Here is a 22,590-nt window from a genome sequence, read left to right as displayed (position 1 = left end):
CTTTTTAAGGTTTCCTACTTTTTGCTTAAAATATTTTACTATTTTTTCATTATTCGTGAATTAATTTACTATTATTATAAATGTATTTACTTTGCATATTTCCCTTACCTCCTGCATGGGAACTTAAAAAATTATATAAAAACACAAATTGAAGTATCTTTGAACAACATAAAGTGTTTTTGTTTTTGGTATTATTTCATTTAAATTAAAATATTGTAGGTGCAAGTAATTAAACTTGCCTTTCGTTAATAATGAAAATCAACTATAATGTGTGCACTTCGAAAAATATTTAATACTTTCATTACATTTTTGCCATTTAATAAATAAATTAGTTGTGGTCTGTTTCATTTGTTTCATCTGTTTTTGTTTTTGTTTTTGTTTTTAGTTTTATACTATTATTACTATAAGCTCTGATTGCATAAGTTTTTATATATTAAATTTTCAATGGTAAAATTTTATGCTTCTTTTATTTATATTTATATAATTTTAAATCCAAATTTATTTACAATAAAATGTTGTTAAATAGCTGCTTTTGCCCTTCAAAAACGAAGAAGACTTCACTGTGCCTGCTGTGCCTCAATTTTTATGTTTGCGTTGACATGAGATTGCCAACAACTTTAAAACATAAAATCAATTTTACTCCTATTTTTGGTGTAATAAATTACGCAGATTTTTTTAAATAAAATTTTTTTTTGTTTTAAAATTATAAAATCACATTTAAATTATTGTCCGAAATTTCTTTATATTAATTTTCGCCTTATAGCACACTTCTAGAATTTCATCCACACTTCTACACATTTAAACACTTACGTACGTTTGCTGCACACATTTGTAATGACAAACTGCAGTGGGCTTATGGCCTCAACGTTAGCTTTGGTGCTTGCTGTTGCAAATGCTGTTCGCGAAATGCAATGAGCGAACGAAAGGCCGAAATTGGTGATGAATTTGTTGCTGCTGTTGCCGCATTGATATTGTGTGCAGTAGGCGAAGGTGGTGTAGGCGATGAATGTCATGGTTTACCACTTAACGACGTCACATTGATACCAGGAGATAATTTTCCTGAATTCGATGAAGTAGATGAGGAGGTGGAATTACCTGATATCGGTCCTAAATGATGCATGGGTGGCTGTGCTGTACTAGTGGGCGTTTGCACAACATCACAACCAATTGATGACGAAGTACTGGATGCTGATGGTGAAGCACCAGCAGGTGGTGCTATCTGTTGCGGATGATTGTTCGTTGTAAGACTTAATGGTGCAAAGTGTGGTCCGGCTGCTGCGCCTGTAACAGCCGCTTTCCACAGTAACGGATTCATGCTAAGACCATTATGTGCTGCTAGGCTAGCACCGAAAGTTCTTTGGTGTTCTAGAAATTCTTGTGAGGGACCTCCTAAATGTGCTGCTGCAGAGGGACCATAAAAGCTACGATATAAATCGGGACGCACATATGGTGAATAATTTGGTATGCGTGCTGCTAGAGGTGATAAAATTTTGCCTGGTGTATTATGCTGACCAGGATGACCGTAAAGTGCAGGATGTGTAGGTGGCAAATCACTACCAGGGGGACTATCCTTAATTGTATCCTTACCATCTTTGGATGCCATATCAGCCAGAGACCAGATGCGAGGTTTAGTTGCCAAACTTGCAGTGGTACTGACACCAGCTGAATGCAGGGAATTTTGTTGCGCTTGTTGATGTTGTTGTAGTAACTGTTGTTGGTGATGATGGTAAGCAGCAATATCGGGTGGTGAACCAGCAGGTGGGCGAAAGTGATGATGCAAAGCGGCGGGATGAAAGAGTGGATGACCACCACCAGGCATGCCGGGACGATCGTATAAATCTGGGGAGCCATTTGGTGAACCTGGTCTTGAACCAGACCATTCGCTGTTATTACTTTCACCAGGTCGATCGCCAAGCATATCACCAAGTCGTCCAGAACGGTCCTTATCGTCAGTGGAGCCCAGACCCGAATCTTTAGCATCTAAAAGAAAATGAAATAAAAATTTAAAAAAATAAAAAAAATTCTTGTTATAAAAATATTAATTATTTTAATAATTTGAAATGTCGTTGTAGTGGATTTTTGCAATACCTAAATCGACAATATATGTTTATGATATATAAAAATTCTCTTTCCTCTGTACTAAGGAAATTACTAATTATACTATTAAAATTGTACTAATTATGTACAGTAAAATTACAAACATTAATTTTTCTATTAGAATTGCTGTCGTAGATTAACTATATGCCAAGGGTTAATTGTTATCGGTAATATATTATTGTATTTTATGTGATAAAACTACTATTGCAAACTTCCTATTTGCATTGTCTATATTACTATTGCAAAAAGTTATTCCCAAAACAGTGTTTGAAAGGTAAAAGAATAATTGTTATGATGTACAAAATACTATGTTATATAATTGAAATATCCAGCTCATTAACAAAGTCCAGTCTATAGAAATCCAAAAAAGTATAAAACCTTTTTTAAATGTATACGCTATTCTAGCAAAGAATTGAATTAACTTGCATGGGAAACATCAATTATTTGTTTTTGTTTTTATTAGAACCTATTTGTTTATTGAAAAAAAAGAAAAGAAAATAGATATTATCAAAACTTGGTGTTTAAAAAAAAGATAATGAATTGTATTTGATTAATAGTATTTGGTATACACAATATAATGTTATAACTTCACACAGAATGTCTAGTGTGTTTATTAGACTAAAAATAATAAGATAATATGTAAATAAGTACTATAATAAATGAGAACTTAATAAAAGAGAACATAATATGATTATGAAAAGTATTTATAAACCTTATATATATGAGCAATTAGTGTATGATTAGTGTAAAATTAGTATCTTGTATAAACTATGTATAAATGAATAATTTAAACTTACCCAATAAATCATTATCATCAGTACTTTTATGATCATCGTCGTCTATATTCGCGTCATCGTCATCAACACGATTTCTTGGTTCCCATGTCATTTTATTCTCTTTTTTCAGTCTTCTTCTCGCATTTGCGAACCATGTCGACACCTGCGTCAGTGTCATTTTCGTTATGATTGCCAACATAATTTTCTCCCCCTTTGTGGGGTAGGGATTCTTTTTGTGTTCATTTAGCCATGCTTTAAGCGTTGAAGTCGTTTCACGGGTGGCATTCTTACGTCTTGCACCATTCAAATCCATGCCATAACTAGAAATATAAGAAAAGAGAAACGGAAATCTTGTAGAAAGGGTTGTGTAAAAGTATAAAACGTAATGTAAGAAAATGAAAATTAAAATACATTATCAAAAAAGCAAAAACAAAAAGTCGCAGAAACAGAACATTTGCAGGTGATTACAATAAAATATAATGCGACATAAGACGATTAAACACAGCAATTGCATGAAATTCGCTGTTGAGTTGGGGGGTCGCAGCAATGTGTTAATATACTAAAATCTGTTATTATTAATTTGTTGCTATTGCGAGAGCAATCAGTGTCGATGTCAGTGTTGCTGTTGGTGTTTCTGTTGGAGTTAGTGTTGGCATTGTCGTTTGCATTGTGTGTTTATTGTCGACATATTATTGCTGTTTATATTATTTAAATACGACAGTTAAAAGCAGCTGTCGTGTTGCAGCAATTTTATTTGCAACATTATGTATACGACACGGTGTCATGCTGTTGATATTGTTAACACAAAAGTTATTGCTAAGCATATTTAAAATTTTATTAAATTTTTAATTGTTAAAATTAAAATTTGCGATTTTAATATTACAAATTTTTATTCAATTTATTTTAGTTTTTAATGTTAATTAAATCAAATTTATTTTATCTTATACCTATTCAAGAACAAGAGAAAAGGGAAGAATTGGCAACAACTTTTTTTCAAAGTATATGTTTTTATTGTTAATAAAATTAATATTATTTTACAGTACAGCTATGTAAGAAGAAGATAAGTACTATCAATCACTATTATTCCATTTATATCGTTTTTTATTATTAACAATATTCTAAATTAAAATTATTTTAGTGTGCAAATATGTAAGATATTATAATTATAAGATATTATAATAATATTATATATAATATAATATATTAATATAGTATATATAATATAATATAATTAATATAATATATATATTAATATTATATAATATATGGCTTATTAAGAATAAGCTACATTTTACTTCTTGGAATTAAATTGAATTTCGATCATCTCAAAAAACTATCACAAATTCTTAATGAAGGACTTATTTTTTAATGAAGGAAAAAATAATTTTATTAAATGAGTGAGTATAATTTTTGTATCAGAAATACATGTTTCATAAAATGCAATATATCGCTAAATATAAAAACAGACTTCATGAAATCTGTTAGATACTTGTTATTTTTTTTATCTATGCTATATAAATTTCTACTAATCTATCATTATTCTTATTTAAACATTATAATGATTTCTACTGTTACGAAAGTAAATTCTTTACTATTCTATATTTAAACTAAAAGGATTTTCAGGTTTCTTGAATTTATTATAGTTTATAATGGTGTTAACATATGAAAAGTACTTAACTCTCATATGAAACAAACTGTAATTATGTGGTTCCAATTATTATCACTTACCCCAATTGGTTGGTCAACGTTTACTTGCAATTTGTGGTTTTTTAATATTTTAAACGAAAATAAATAAAGCATATTTTATGAAATTGAAAAAAGAAAATTTTATATTAAAATAATAACATTCTGTAAAAAAAAGGTACACACTCCACAGTAGCCGAAACACACCCACAAATGGGTTGCTTGTTTGGCAGCTAACAGCAATTGTTGCATACACAAAGTACAAAATACTCGCATTTTCAATGAAACATTGTTGCCAAGTGAGGCAGGGAATAGCGCAAAGCATGTCTGCAACATATGCTTATTATCGCTTTTGCGGCTATTTGACCGGCGGATAAACTTGTTTAATGGGTTGACTGGTCGGTAATTGGCAGTAGTAGTAGTACATAGTTGTTGGCATGGTAAAGAGGCTTACAGAGTTCAATTCAATATAGTACGGTTCGGTGGAATATTGTGCGTGGCTTGTCTGGTCTGGTCAATAACACAATTTCACTCTACGCTGCAATTTTTGTACATTTTGATATTACTGCTTCAGTTGTTATTTGTTGTTGTGCTGTTGTGTTGTTGTGGGTGGGCTATGATGAACCATGGAGTATGTGCTTAAAATTCTACAAAACCGCATAATTGCTGCAGTTTATTTTATATATATATATATTTTTTTTATACGATTATGTTGTTTTGTTTTTGCAATGACATTGGCAATTATTACTGTTTCTCTTTTTTTTTGTGTATTTTATTTTGGTTGTTTCATTTTTATTATCTTTTTTGTTCTTTTTTTTGCTGTTAAATGTTAAATGCTTTGGTATGACTTTAAGGTTCATTGCACAATTTATATGGTTTCAACGTTTAAAACTAACAGCGTATAAGCCATGTTTGTGCAAGTGCTGCATATAATTTTCTTTAGCTTAACCCTCGATCTACCGAAAATTTGCTAAATTCATGCTTTCAACGTATACGGAAAGGCTTTTTTTCTGTTAGCATGCAACACTCCTCTTTTCATGTTTTAATAAGTCGTATAGTATGTGTGCGTGGGTTGCAGCTGCACAAAAAACAATTTTAAAAATTTGCTACTTATGGCAATGTTTTGTACCTTTTTATTATTATTTTTATATAAAGTAATTCCAAATTAAAAATTAAAATTCACTATATGCAAATTAACTACTTCGTAGCGTCAAAATTGAAAAATTACAGCTAGTGAAGAAGTTAGTATAGTCAACAAAAAAGTAAGGTTGGTCGACGTTAACTTAACACATGCGCTATAGATATACTTGCATGTAAATTGCATACAATAATTGGCACAAAATAAAACCGTAGTGAGTTTGAAACTAATACTTAATAATTATTGTAAAAAACGAAATTTATATTGATAAGTATTTTCATAAACGAATTGAATCGTTGTTATAGCTAGGTTTTTTTCAGCTTTCCTTACAAAATTCTTATTATTTAGTAGTAGTAGTTTTTAATATAGCTATGTGTTAGTAATAGTTTTTAATATGCCTCTTTACTATTTTTTTTTTCCACTAATTGATTTACTATATACATCTAATATGCCTCTTTGTTATTTTTGTATCCCACTAATTGATTTACTTTATACAAGTAGTTGAAAAAATATTAAAAATTCCTTATCATATAAAAATAAAATAAGTTATTGAAATGCAATATAACTCTGATTTTAAAATATTCACACAAAGAATTTAAATTCTTTTACTTAAGAAACAAATAGTTTCAGTTGCTCTGACGAACACATAATATGCACCTTAAATGTAGCATTAAATGTTTTAATTTTATTAAAGACTTTCAACTTTTTTTAAAGCAGCAACTTTTTCATAAGCCTTTACTTTTGCATTGTAGATTAACATTTAGAACTGATGATGTAGGTGTTTACAATGACATCGACCATTTATAAAACTTACACTAATACAGAAAATTATATGAAAGCCATGTAAATTCGTTTAAAAATAACAAATATCTTTTGTCAGCTTTAAAATTTTGCATAGTTTTTTAGTTTAAATAAGAAAATATGAATCAAAATATTTTATCTGTAGAAAAATATTTGGGTAAACCGAAATTAATGAAAATAAATAAACAGAAAAAACGTATGCATTAAGATAAAAATACCTGAATTTTAACTTTAATGTGTCAAATATGACAAGTTGCCATTTTGTTATATTTTTTATATAGATTTTACAAAAAAAATAATTTAAAAAAAATTAAAGAAACATAAGAAAATTGTAATAAACAGTTCAAATATTTGCATTAAAATTTGAAATTTATTTGTATTTTTAATTAAATTTAATTTGGTTAGTAGTCAACATTTTATATATATAATACATAATAAATATGTATATGTATGTATATAACATACATTTGAATTTTCTTATTCATATTAATATTTTTTTATGATATGAAATTTATTTTTCAAGTTATGTAATTATTGTAATGTGGTTAATGTAGTTAAGTAATGTAAGTAATTTGTTTGCTAAAGAAATGTAGTCTTACATAAAAACTATCACATAACATATAAGTTGTCTTAATAAATAGAACTCATATAATTCGCAATAACAAAGTAAAACACTTCACTTCACTCATTCAAGCAGACAGTGCTCAATTTAATGCTCATGTATACATACAAAACATAAAATATTAGAGTGTTACCTAAGTATACTACAACATAGCACAAAAATGAGAGAATAAAAGTTCCACATGCCAAAAATCTATGTCTCGGTTATACATAAATAATATATTATATAGAAATTTTTTTATAAAAAGTCCATTAACTTTTATTCTAACTAATAGTGGTTAATAGCAGAAAACATGACGTTTCGACTTGAATCTCTTATAATATGACAAAGCATAAGTATCTTTTTTAATGATTTATATCTGCTGATATGTCCAGATTCAAAGCAATAGAGTAAGAGAGTAAAATAATGTGTAGTAATTCTTTTATGAAAAGTCCTTCAACTTATATAGCATCGTATTCTGACTAATAGTGGTCAGTAGCAGACAAGACGATATTTCAGCTTTAAGTTCTATATAATATAACACGTCTTAAGTATCTTTCTTAACTATTTCTATCTGCTTGTCTGTGTGTCTATTTAAAAACAATATATAGCTATTTTTTCATGTAAAGTTCTTCAACTTACATGCAACTCATTCTGACTAATAGTGGTCAGTAGCAGAAAAGACGATACCTTAACTTAAACTTCTATATAATATAACATGCCTTTAGTAACTTTTTTATCCAGTGCTACCCGCTAGTGTGTTTATGTACTATATTTTTAGTAATGCCAAACAGATCTTATATGATTTGTATTTATTATTAACAGAAATATTGTAATGTTTAGAAATTAGTTATATTTCATAAACTTGCAATCTTTATAAAGTACGTACTTATATAAATATTTAACAATTATTGGAGTAACATAGTTAAGTATGCATAAGTGGAGGATAATATTAAATATTTACATTACATTACTTACAATATTAATTTATTAAAATATTTTATCTGCAGCATTCGTAACCAGCGTACACATATTTACAGTAAATGTGTCAGACATTATTAGGATTTTTAGATTTTATCCAGTTTTTTAGGATAATCTACTCATGAAATAATTTTTTTTTTAATTTACAAAAATATATTAAGTAAATTTTCAATACATATCTCGTCTGTATCTTAAATGTATACATATTGCATACCTTAACGACACTTGCTGTTACAAACTCCATACAAAATCCATACAAACTACGCATGGAAATGTTTGCTTTTAAAGCAAAATGGTTTTGCTTGCTTGCTTTAGATAAATTTCTTATGCTTTCGTTTAATTCAAGCCTATAATTTGACGTCAGTAGCATATTTGCACATAATAAATGCTATTATTTACAAAAACAAAATATAAGACAAAATTTTGTAATAAAAATCTAAAATGCAACTCACGCAACAACTGCATATGCCGACTACTGCCAATTGAAAAGATGCATTTTTTGTCATTATGTGTGCAAAAACGTGCGAACTCCAACGCAGCATTTATGCATTTGCTTTTGCTGCTGCTGTTGCTTTTGTTTGAAGTACTTTTATGCTAAGCACATCACATGCTGAAATGCTATTTAATTTCAATTGATGATTTTTATTTTTGTACTTTTTTTATGTTTTTAATTTTTTAATTAATTATACAAAAAAATTCTTCTTTTTTATTTACTGCTTATTGACAAATTGTTAGCAAAATACATTTTTGCTATTTTGTATCTTTTACTTTATTTACTTTGCTTAGACTGCCAGTAAAGCAAAAAAAAAATGCGTGGGTTTTTGCATACTCAAGAGGCCATTTAGTAAAATAATTTTGTATCTTTTTTTTCGTTTTTTTTTGTTTTGATTTACTCTCATGTTGTGCAGCAAATCTTGTGCCATTTTCAATTAAACGTCGATTTTTATCAATTGGCGCCATTATAAGCCGCCAGCGGTAATTACTTTAGCTGCTGTTGATATTGGCGGCGGTATTTACTTTTTAGCAGATTATGATCAATATTTTCGTAGCGTGTGAGGGCGGTTGGATAATGTTGTATATGCGTTTTATATACAGTCATGCATTAAAATGTAGTTACTTTTAAGTTTATTTTTACTTGCGTTAATGCTCAAGGGTATACATTTACATTTTGAGATGTATGAAGAAAGAAAAAATTATTTTTATGAGTTTTACGGAATCAAGTTGAATTAAAATTGATATATGTTATATGCAAAAGTATAAGGAAGTTATATGTGCGAGACAAAAACTTGACAAGATATTTACAAGTTACAATAAAATCATCTGCTACAATTTTCATTTAAATATCTTTATAACTCAACAAACCCCAAACCAATGTTGAGGCAAATCCTTAACCGAGCAGCATATTTGTGACAGGGTGACAATCAACCTTAAAAGGAAGCAGTGTAACTTGCTGATGATGACTATATACGTATATATGTATTTAAAAGCAAAATGTTGTTATTTAATTTATCTTTGCTTTATTTATGTCAAGTTAATGGTAAAGTTTGAGTATGCCAAGAAACGTAAGAACAACTACTATTAAATGAATCTTTAATATTTAAAGCGTTAAACCAACAAATATCTTATTGCTTGACAAGAACTTTACAAGCAACTTATACACTTTTACAAAATATATAGTATACATATAATTGTAATTTAAAATTTACCTATTAAATGGATAACCAGCAAAGGCAGCATCGTAAGGATGATATGTGTATGGCCAAGGTGCACCACCAGCCATTAAATTCTCTTTTAAATCCAAGCCAGCCTATAAAAAATAAATAAAATATTATTTTTAACAAATTCTTTTTATTTGTCTTTAAACATAAAGTATATATTGTAAAAATTATTAATAATATATTTTGCTTCAATTCAGAGACCTTGAACTTAAATTAAATTAAAATCATGTTTAACAAATCATTAATATAAAATACAAATATACAACCATAAAGAATTTTATTATCAACTTAAAATGTCTTTATTTTTATTTTATTTAATATGAAATTCACATTTATATATTTATATAGACTTTTCATAAAGGAATGTATAATCGCAGATCTGTCGCGCGTTATAGGTGACTTTAACGTGACCTTACAACACACAACTCACAGAAAACATTTTTCTGTTTTTGTTGCTCATAATTTGCGCATCTTTCAATATAGCCGTTCAAACTTCGAAAATATCGCGGTCTATAAAATTGATAAGAAGTCACATTAAACCATCTAACATGGAGCTTAGTTATTTTAGTTTTTAATTATATTATTTTATTTAATTATTGGTGACAATTTGCGTAGAAATCACAATCATTTCATACAGCATTTGCTGATTAACAATTTCACAACTTTTGTATTGTTAAACATTGCGCATTTGTTAAGCGACGCTTGCAAAATGATAACAATTAAAATTTATATCTGACATTTGACATTATATTTTCTATGTATAATTAATGTAATAAAGAAACCTTTGCGATTATGATTTTAAAAACGTAGTACCAATTGAAAGGTACAGTTTTTAACAAAAGTTTTAAAAGTATTAGGATTCATATAGTATTATTGAAAGAAGGTATCGTGCACTGCGACCTAAAAGATCTTTAATGAAAGGCAGTATATTAAAGATTCTTAGTCTTGAACCCTTATGATCCATGAAATATCCTCCTAGGTGTTTCTTCCGCTTGTGCATCAGTGCCGGGCACACGCCAAGCACATGGTATGCAATTTCTCTCTCTTCTAAACAGTATCTGCAGTCTGAGGTGGCTTGAATTCCTTACTAATATATGTGATTATTTAATCTACATTGATCGGTCAGTAAACCCGTAATAATTCATATAAGCAATAAGTGAAAACTGATATGTTTTAAGGAACTTAAAATCTGTCATAGATGTTATATAGTTGAACATAGGGGTGATCCTCCATGATCTATAAGATGACTCATTCAATAAAAATGAGCATACATATAAAAATTTCAAAGAAACTTTTGAGTAGAGCACCAAAACCTGTTAAACACCTACTTTTTTTCTAAACTTCTTTTTGAATCTGTGAGTATGTGTATCATAAATAGTAAATAGTAAGCCTATTTAAACTTTGTACTTTATCATTTTTATACTAAAATATATGCTACTTATTACATATAGTTTTTATTTGAATGTATTATTATTATTATTTATTTATTATGTAGGTATGTGTATTATAAACAATAAGTCGCCTATTTAACCTTTACACTTTATCATCTTTAAACCGAAATATATGCTACGTATTATATGTAATTTTAATTGCAATAAAATAAAATTTTTATAGAGTCCATGATGAAAATTTAATTAATAAATTTAATTGAAAACATCTTAGTGAATATACTGCATATTTTTGGCATTCACTTACATTAAAACTCAGAAATGAATAAAATATAGTTAGTAACTTCATACAAATCCAAACGAATCTGTGTAAAGTTTCACATATATATAAATTCAAATATACTATTTATCAATTTAAAATAAAATGCAGTGTTCGAATAGAAATGAAAAGGCAACAACAAAAATTTTAGTTCATTTATTGAAATTTGGCTGACCATGCAACGCTTGTTCGAGTATTGCCAAGTATTTTATCTCTATTCGAACCCTTCTAACTTTTAAATATTGTCATAAGACACTTCATTCCCCGCAAAAAAAAAAATCACCATTATATAAAAATGCCTTTAAAAGAAACTCATATTGCTCTGCCTGCTTCGCTACAATTTCTTCTAGTATGTTAATAGGTCTGTTTATCGCTAAATGTTCATTACGTTGTTCATCACTATTATTTTTGCATGTACGTTTCAATACATATCGCAGGACTGTATTTTAGTATGCTTTTCAATAAATAATATATTTCGTGCCATTTTAATTTTTTTGAAACTTAAATTATAAAAATATTTTGTTTTTTTTATAAAATAGTTTAGAAATAGAAAAAAAAATTTTATTTAAAGATTTTAAAATTTAAACATTTCTACATATATAATATACTATTTTCATGTCACATTATTAAAGAGATTGAACATTTAGCAAGAAAGCAGATTTATAGATATTACATGCAAAACGCTTCTTTATTAATATAAAACTCAAAAAAGTGATATGAATTTTTAATTTTCATATTAACTAAAATATACTTTATATATAATATCAATTGAATAAAAATATTGTTATCGAATCTCAGAATGGTTACACGCTCCTTGGGGAGGTATGCAGATCTGAGGTTAATTATTGCTTAGTCTGATGAAGTGATGAACAATAATCCAGTCAAGGCGTAGAGAGGGGTTATGAAGAAACTCGGCAGTTAATAGAGAGTATAAGTCCTCATAGTTCACTGACTCAACTAGCCTCAACGTAATGTTAACTCACAATCGCTTTTAAGTTTATTGATAAATTTTCAAATATTTTTAAACCCAATTAACTCGAAATTTTATTTTGAAAATTTTTATAATATATAATAAATTTATTAATTAAAAATATTTATTAACATTCAAAAAACTTAGTAAAAGGAATTTCTAATTTATTTTGTATTATATACACTACTTTCATACTAATTACGTGTAGCGATTTAAACTTTATATTGAAATATTATTTACTCTAAGTCACTCTAGTGGACCACCAAATCGAAATATAAATTTGCCTTTATTATAGCTCACATGATTTTTTTTTTGTAATTTGAGTAAGCAGAAATGATTGAATATTTTGCTTTGTGAAGCAAACATTATTTCTTACATATAATAATTAAATAAAAATTACATCGTCTGCGTTAAGCATTTGTAATTCAATTACAAACAAGAAAAATTTAAAAGTATCTTTTATATACATTTTTATATATAATAATAAAACCAAAATATAAAATAACTGCAAAGAAAGTTCAATGTTGCATTCCTCATTCAAATGTTGCACTGCAGCAGCTTGGCTTTTTTGCTGTTAACAAGCAAAACTCATTCATAAATTGCAGAAGGAAACGCGTGTGCAGCAAAGCTAAACAGCAAATAATTGCCATACAAGAACAATATTGTTCCTTGCTGAATTTATCACATAATTTAATGAGATAAATTTTATACAAGACTGCACATTTTATATAGATAAAGGCAAACCGAATTTGTTATAAGAAAAAAAAATATTTTAAATAAAATATTGCACTGACAAAAGTCAAAACACCAGCAAAACTGGTAACAAACAAAAAAAAAGAAACAGTAACAGAAACTGCCAAAACATGAAAGCATCGATGTTTGTAATAATTTCAACACCTTTTTTAAGTGGACTTATATTGTGGATTGATACTATAAGTTCCTGAGAAAGATGTATTTTATTTTTTAGTAAGGAACTTGGTAAAGTATTAGAAAGTAATATTTCAGGGTTGTGCTTTGTTATGAGAAGAGCAATGGAGTTTTAGTTATTAGTAGAGGCATATATGAGTTAAATCGTTTAAAGAGTTGTCCAAAGTATTAAGAGCAAAGGAATGATAGCAATCAAACCCATCTGGCATATTTCTTTCTGGATTCACTTTTCAAAATTCCAAACATATGTAATACTTAAGATTAATGTGATTTCTGCAGTAAATAATATAAATATAAAACATAAATGTCTTAATAAATTTACTTTCCGATATATCTAATGTAGATATAAAATGTATGTACTATAGATCACTCGACTGATTTATTTTCTCCAATAAGTAACATAAATATAAGACGTAAGTTTTAAATGACTGTCCTGAGTATAAAACAAACATACACCTCTTACTCGAATAGTATTTTAGTACTAATAATTTATTTATCTCTAAAACTAACAGACTGTAGAGGTTCCTTCTTTTTTTTGGGTATAAAGTTAAAGAACATCATACTTATACTGTTGTATAAAAATGTATAAATATCAGTGTGATAAATAATAGATATCAGAAGTAGTTCGTCTTTCAAGAGATATAACTCACATAGATCTAACCATTTTAAAGAATTTGAGTTGTGAGCACTTTTTTTTCAACTGTATTGTCATTTTTATAGAACTAGAAATGCCTGCGTTAATGCCTATCATGATTATAATAGTATTTGATTCGCAAAGGTTTATAGAAAGGGAACCGTTAAAGTACCGAATAATAACAAACTAAATACCCTTACCGAAATAAGTAATAATCAAAAGGTTAAAAATTTCTTTACTTTGTTCAGAGTTTGTTATTTATTTTTTAAAGTCCATTACCATCAGTTTTGCATTTATTTATTTTTAATATTTATTTATTTATTTTTATTTATTTATTTCTTTTTATTTATTTATTTATATTTAATTATTTATTTATATTTATTTATTTTTATTTATTTATTTATAATAATTTTTTTATTTGTATCTATTTATTTATTTATATTTATTTATTTATTTATATATATAGTTTCTTTCTATATAAAATCGCGAACATTTTAAAGTTTTTGGCTTCTTCATCGGAGCTATATGATAGAACAATGGATTTTGAAAAAACAATTTTTTTTGATTATTAAGATTCTTAATTAATAACTATAAATAACATATAATTAGCATATAATACTATTGCAAGCATATATCTTTTTTGTAGTCAAAAATGTTTTGATGCCTAATGTTAACAATTTATATATATTTCCTTGTTAACGACCAATGATTTATGTCATCACAATTACATAAATTCTATATACAAATATAAGAAGAAAAACCTTTGCTCTAAATATTTTATGGAAATATTTTCTAAACTTTTTCTGTTTCTTCTTCAGCGTAGCGTAGACTTCTAGTTCCGTGCAACCGATCACAATATTTTTTGCTTCGATTGAGTTTCTTGTTTTTGTTGGTAACTCAATATTTATCAGAGCAGCAGTACCAGTACCAGTATCGGCACCAGCACCACCATCAGCAACAGCATCAGTACCAACAGCAACTTGCCATGATCACTTTTAACCCAAAGTGTTTTTTTTTGTTTAGGTTTTATTTTTATGTAATAAAAAACCTTGTAGTAACAGTAACAACGCTATATAAACAATACCAACAACGGCAGCAGCAACATGTCGATAGTTGTTAATGTTTATCTCCTGACAAAAGATACAAAAAGCAAAGCTCACCCAAAAGCTTTATAGATACAACATATTTTGTCAGATGCAAAAGAATTGAACATATGAATTTGGCATGATCAACAGCAACGGTAGCTGCTGTTCTTATTGCTGTTATTGTTGAAGTTGTACATGTTGCTGCCGCTTCAATGGATTGCAGTTGTTATAGCAGCAACATCATCAGCAGCAACAGTAGTAGTTTCATGTCAGCTTATTTAGGTGAATACTCACTCATATATGTTCGCATGTGTATATATGTAATATATTGTTTTGTATCGTATCTGCTTCGTGTATTTGAATTATTTTGCTGTGGTAAAACGCATGTATTTTATAAATTTTATATTGTTATCACGCGTGTACTTCAATCTGAACATTATAGAATGCATATCACAATATAAAAATCAAATCACGCAATAAATGTGTTTCAATTGCTTTACACGACTGCGATGAGCGAGCGCGTTGCTGTTGATTGCATGCAATATACAATGTTGCAGGGTTGCATTGCAGTCAGTAATAGAAAAATTGCATTAATGCATAAATAGTTATACTTGTAAAATTTATTATGTTGTTGTACATATTTTTATATTTTTACTATTGCTAAGTATTTACATTTTATTTTTATGTTCTTAACACAAACTCAAGAATAAAATTATTATGACTAATATTGCATTTAACAAACACACAGTTTGTAAATTTATTACCGGAAATTCAAACCCATTTTATGCTTAAGGTATTCAAAGATGCTGTCTACATTCTAACTGATAAAAATAAGTAAGTATGTAAGTATTTTTATAAATACATTTTTTCTATTTTTTTATTTTTTTCCCAACATTTTTGAAGTAGAAAATTTTATTCATTCAAAAAATGTTGTTGAATTTTATTGAGTTTCGTTGCAAGAATGAGCGAGTACCACAATACCAGCAGCAGCACCAGCGACAGAAATAACATTTACTGCAACAGCAAATTCAACGACCAGCAGCAACATTGGCAAAATAAACCAGAGAACTGATATGTGCAGATATTGTAATTCAATATTTTCTACTCGAAAAGGTAGTAAATACAATTTGCTAAATAGCTTGTATCCTGAGAATGGACACAGTTCTTTTGTGCATTTATTTTGAATTTATTTTGTATTTTAAATATATTTTAATGTGTTGCAAGTATACTGCAGAACGCACTTTGCTCAGACATACCACATGCTGTGCACTTTACCCAACCAACACTCTATTGAGGTTGCTGTTATGTTTATTGTTGTATTGACTCGAGATTGATGCTGATATCAACCGACCAACAATATTTTATTTCTTATTTTGTTTCACTTTTTTTTTTTTGCTTTTATTTACTATATTTATTTTTCCGTCTTTCAATATTGGCGACACCAAATTTTTCTACATTTTTATCTTTGCACAGAACAATTGTTTAGATACTTATACTTATTATTTTATTATTTTTCAATTTACATGCTGCAAACATAGTTTTCATTTGTTTTTGGTGCCAAGTTGATGTTTATCTTAAAACCAACAGAGAACACTAAATTTTTTTTAAATTGAAATGATCAGAAATAAAATTTGTATTACTACATTGTTGCAGCTAATAACAGTATACTGAGACAAAATTCACAATTTAAAATTGAACATACGTATATAATATTACATTACTCATGTACATACAGAGAGTAGAAAGAATATTTGATATATTTTGACAATATTAAATATATTTTTATTATTTATTTATTATTATTATTATAAAGTAGACCGTCGAATCGATTGTGCCCCCTTCTGGATTTAGAGTAGATCTCTAAGCCCTGTTGCGACTATTTAAAGTTGTATATAATCCACTTTATAGAGTCTTATTGCCTCTTCCGTATACATTCCCTGAAGTCTATTCCGTTTGTGCATTAGTGTAAGGCATTCTAACTCCTCATTTTCTTCGCAGAATATACAGTTTGCATTCGTATATATATCCATTTTTGTAAGGTAGTACAATAATTTACAGTGCCCTGTTAGAATTCCTGTGATAATTCTTAATATTTATTTACTATAACTATAAAACTGTAACTTTGTAACGTGTCTTTAACTCTATAACGCTCTAGAGCATACTTAAAGACTCTACATTATTATTAAAAAATAATGCAGAAAAGTCTTTTTCTTTTATGGAAATATCAAAAATATTATATGGTATATAATTAATATATATATATCAATAGTATCAATATTGTATCTTTTCCTTTGAAGCTAAACATTTGTTCAGATAACAAAGTAGTAAACCTTTCAAAGGTTTTTAAGGTATTAATCTTATTTTCTACTCGAAAGAATAGTACATAATTCTGTTTTAAGAATAAAAAATCCCGCCGGCAAAAAAAAACGTGATACCATATCAGAGACTATTTTCGCAGTTATGAAGTGCTAAACGACCAAATGCTTTAAATAATTTACTTTAAATTATAACTGAACGATACTATGTTATAATATCAATATAACTGTAGGTGTTGTCTGTAATCGGTATATTACCGTCTTAAATTTTTTTTAAATTAAAATTATATTATCACATGGACGCTGTTAGTATATTACAATAACGCTATTGTTTCTCTTGGGTATTATTATTACACAATAAAAACGCAATAAAATATAACACAATAAAAATAATAAGTTGAAGTATATATTAATATTTTAACGATGATTGTTTGTCTATCTTCGTTGCTAAATCTAGGTAAAATACTCAATTAAAGAAAGTTATGGAAGAGAATTCTCATCAACAACAAGAATTTAAGCATTGGTATTGGAAGTTCAACTTTTTAAGACTTATTTTGATGCCCTCAGTTTTTTATTATTGAAATCTCTGATTATTGAAGTATCTAGAAGTGGGTTATTTCTACAATTTCAAATTGCTTTAATAATTTTTTATATAACGTAACTTGCATATATGGTAAATAAGATGAGAACTTAACATTAGTTCCTTAATTTCTATACTTTTATAAAGTTTTAACAAATAAAATATTGAGAATTTGTATGTATTTAAAGTCAGTTGTATAAACATGCATTTTAGTAACACAAAAATCATGAGAGCATTTCAGGATCGCCTTTTTTAATCTAAATCCCAGATAATGTTATAGACTTTATATTAAAAAAACAGATTTTTTTAACTTTAAAACTCTTAATTATATTTTTAATGCTACAATGTCGAATAGAATATAATTAATAAAGGCAATTCTGCACCTTTTTGCTAAGAATTGATATTGTAGTACCTTATTTAATCAAACTTTAATTTATCACTGTTTAAGGTGTTCTTCAAACCTTTAAGTTCTTCTACGGTAATATAATGGGCCTAAGTGGATCCTTAGCATTACCGGTATAGCCTAACTTAATCTGATCTTAATTTTATTTATATCCGTAAATTATGTCGTTAAAATTAAACAAAATCAATTGATTTTAATGTCACAATATAGTGCTTATTGAAAATAGAGCTTATTTTTAATTAAAATCATATATACATATATGCTATGTATTTTTATTTCTAATCCCTTCATTTCTAAAGAAAGAGTACTTACCATATAATTTTTTACTACACACAAGTACTGATTCCCCTTTGGTTGGCAATCTCAACAACAAATGCTGGACAAATCGTATATTCTACCATAGCATACATATAGCCTATAAATGAACTCATCTAAAAATCAGTTAAGTTATTCTTCATAAACTTCCTTCTGACAGCATAAAAAGTTTTTCTGTTAACTTTGACACTTTCCACAGGCAAACATAAAAACATAATAAACCACACAGCTAACACAATGTAACACTAATAAAACAGTTGTTGTTGTTATTGACTTTATATGTTCTAAGAACATTATCAAGGGATTTCATATACACATGTATATAAGAGTAAGCAAGTGCTATATGTTTATAAACATTGGAGATGTTGCGAATGGGTGGGTTTTAGAGAAAGGATCTTTATATGCATGTTTTACAATGATGAAAATCGAAATTTCGCTACAATTTTATGTATCAAATTTTACGTCGGTAAATTTTCTAAACTTTTAACCAAAATTCTACAAAGCAAATACTTAAACTTTTTTAAGCATTCTTTGAAAATAAAAAAACAGACAAAAATATTTTCAATGAAAGTCAAACAAAAAACTTTTTATGTATGTATTCTCTAAAGTATCTAAAGCATTTGTACATCTTTTTTTTGGGAGGGCAACTCTCGACACTTTTTGAAAAGTTGACAAATCAGTGCGTCTGCTTATATTTCCTTAACTTCCCTGAATTGTTGGCTTTAAGTTTGGAGTGTATGTTTGTTTATGTGTACATATATGTTAGTACTTAGTGTTATATGCTCTTGTAAATTGTATTTTAGAATCTACAACAAAAGTTTTTTCCTCTTTTATTTTTGATATTTTTTGGTGTTATTTTCTAGATAATATAACATATCCCGCAGGATATGTGGCCACATAGTTTGTTGCCTTTTCATTGTTGTTATTGTAAACTTTGTGTTTTTGTTTACTTTACACTTATTGCTGGAGTATATTTTGTGTTACAGTGTGAAGCTGCAAATATTGTGCTTTTGTATGCGCTACACAATTACAGTCAGTATGTTTAGTTTATGATATGAGTAGATATTATATAAACCGTAATAATTTTAAGTTATTGCACAAAGAAAAAGTGAGTTTATTGTAACACTTTTATGTATTATTAAATTGACTTGTAAAACATACATATTTATGAATCTACATGTCAATATTCAAGCTATATTTAATTATTTGGTTCGAAGCTATTAATAATTTTAATGTATTTCCATAACAATTTAACTTGTAAGAGACTCAATCGCTTCTGCTCTATTCAAGTGCGTATAATTTTTGTTTGTATTAGTCTATGGTGCACAGCAAGTAACAATGATGTTGCTTTTACAATATGTGCAATACTTTTTAGTCTAAATTTGAGACTTGTATTAAAATTCACCCTTGGGAGCAAAGGAAAACAAAGTTACAACTAGATTGTAGATTGTAGCAGCACATGATGTGAAGTGCTTACATAGTAAAAGTGTTAGTTTTAATTTCTCAAGTGCCATTAATGGCGAAAGAAATACGATTTGTTAACAAAATATTAATGCTAATGTATGTAATATTATGTTATAATATAAAAACAATATATAGACAGAAAAAATAGATATAAATAGATGAAGACATAGAAGAAAAAAGGATAAGAAATACAATTATTCTTAGTATATGAATGGCGCAAAATTGGAAGAACGTGTTTAGGGTGGATTAGTGTATATCCAAATAATGTTTCTAAGCATAAAACGTGAATAACTCTAAAGAATAATTTACAAAAATTACCGTGACAGTTATCACAGGTAAGACAGCTGTTATGCTGCAGAACATAAAATTCTTTCTTAAGTATTGTAAGCGAGAAACTTCTATATCTTCTTATTTTTTATATATTCTATTACTTACTTTAGTACGTTACCTCCAATATATATTCCGACAATTTCATAGATTTATTTCAATATAATAATGTCAATGATATATCACATTGAGCACAAAATTTAATACTACCTCTTCACGAAACATTAAAGAAAATAAATTATAATATATAAGCACACATTTTTTCCTTCTGTAATATCTGATAACGAGCTGTCACCTTTGTGTTGACAAATTTATTAATAAGGCTATAATATGCGCGCAAGTCCAAAAGCAGGATTCCCCCACCCCAAAAAATATAACACAAGACAATCCACAAAAATGAGAGAGAAAAAGAAAATAGTCTCGCTGTCAGGCATTTAGACAGGCGAATACGCAGCGGTACTTTTCAAATATGCAATACATTTGTTTATATTTAAATACGTTGAAGTTAGCTAAAGTATTCCTTCGGCATAACAAAGTGACAGCCGCTTGACAGCTTGTGTCAAAGTAATGATTTTGTTGCTACAATTTGACATTTTCACTTAATATATGTGCGAGAGTTTTTTTTTAAAAAATTTTCAAAATATTTTTAATATAAAATATTTTTTCCTTTTTTCATTAATTTTATTTTGAAAATTCATAAGAATAATTATTTCACTTAAAACGTACCCAAATGTGCAGAGCTGTCTGCGCGGCGCACGATGTGCATAGAATGGATGGATGGTGGCGTTCATTCATTGAAGTTCGGTTGATGCCATTTGGGGTCGTCTAAGTGAATAATTATATTTTGATGATTTATGCTGCTGCTTAAGGAAGTGCGTAAATGTCGAAAATTAATTATATACACTAAAAATGACATTTGATGCAAAATATGCGTAGACGAAAGTGAGGGTGCAAGGAATGTTCATGCAAGTGTGAAATAGAGTTAATTTGTTAAAATTATTTGTGTATATGCATATGTTTATTTATATTGAATTGAGTTTTGAACTAATTGTTGGAATTCTGAAGTGTTTCATTTAAGATTTTTAGAGAACTTCAAGAAATTATTATTGAAATGAACCATAAGTACTCTTAAATGTATAGTAGCTTAATATTTTTGATAAATTAATATATAATTATAATTAACATATGTTTATGTTGTGATAAATGTATTCTAACACCGCAGATCGGTTATTACTATTACTGAAATTATCATTCTAAGCAATTTCTGACTCATAGACTGTACATATTAAATGCACTCTCACTCAAGCAGTTTCATCTTACATTAGATGAAGAAAAACAGAGATAATATGTGCAATACATGTATACACTATATGATTTCTTAACTGACATCAAATAATATTCTTCCCAATTTTAATCGTAAGTAAATAAAGCGAGCATCTTAGACTATAAACATTTTTTAAAAAATTGAATTTTTTACAGGAAATGTCTTTCTAAACATAACAAAAAGTACCACCCAATCAGTTCAATTCTCTTGAATATGGAATTCCTTATAAATGAGATTTTCAAGAGAATTTCATAAAAGAGAAGATGTCACTAGTATTATATAATTAGCATTAAGACCTAACATAACTGAATACATCTACGTTGATTATCATCATGTCTTGTACAGAATAAAGTGCCTATAATGCCTCTGATAATTGCTCTGTTGTATAACAAAACATACCAAAAAGTACCATCTAATTAGTTCAAATTCTATTAAATATAAAATTCCTTATAAGTGAGAATTTCATAAAAGAAAAGATGTTACTAGTATTAGATAATTAGCATTAAGATCTAACATAACTGAATACATCTATGCTAATTATCATCATGTCTTCTACAGAATAATGTGCCTTTAACCCTTCTGAGAGGAGTTTGTATAGTTTATTTCCAAAGAATTTTTTTTTAATTTTGTCTATGAAATTAATGCCTTAAACTCAATTATCATTATGATTTTAATTATTTGTTTCTTTTCAAAAATTCTTTTCCATAACGAAGAGATTTTCAATTCAGTGAATTAAATTGATTC

General features: G+C 27.8%; 1 protein-coding gene across 1 annotated transcript in view; it reads right to left on the bottom strand.

Moving 5' to 3' along the window:
• Window positions 1-466: 466 nt before the first annotated feature.
• The window catches only part of LOC119668335 (iroquois-class homeodomain protein IRX-2), a 41,080-nt gene continuing 18,956 nt past the window's right edge, over window positions 467-22,590 (bottom strand). The window contains exons 3-5 of the mRNA XM_038077807.1: window positions 9,784-9,884; window positions 2,895-3,193; window positions 467-1,980 (exon numbers count right to left, since the gene is read on the bottom strand). Of these exons, the coding sequence (XP_037933735.1) occupies window positions 1,010-1,980; window positions 2,895-3,193; window positions 9,784-9,884 (1,371 nt within the window). The 3' untranslated portion in view covers window positions 467-1,009. The remainder of the gene's footprint in view (window positions 1,981-2,894; window positions 3,194-9,783; window positions 9,885-22,590) is intronic.

This window comes from Teleopsis dalmanni, chromosome 1 (assembly GCF_002237135.1).
Source record: "Teleopsis dalmanni isolate 2A chromosome 1, ASM223713v2, whole genome shotgun sequence".
In the NCBI taxonomy this organism is placed as follows: Eukaryota; Metazoa; Arthropoda; class Insecta; order Diptera; family Diopsidae; genus Teleopsis; species Teleopsis dalmanni.
Note: the sequence above shows the minus strand (reverse complement) of the source record. Positions and strands in the feature narration are given on the sequence as shown.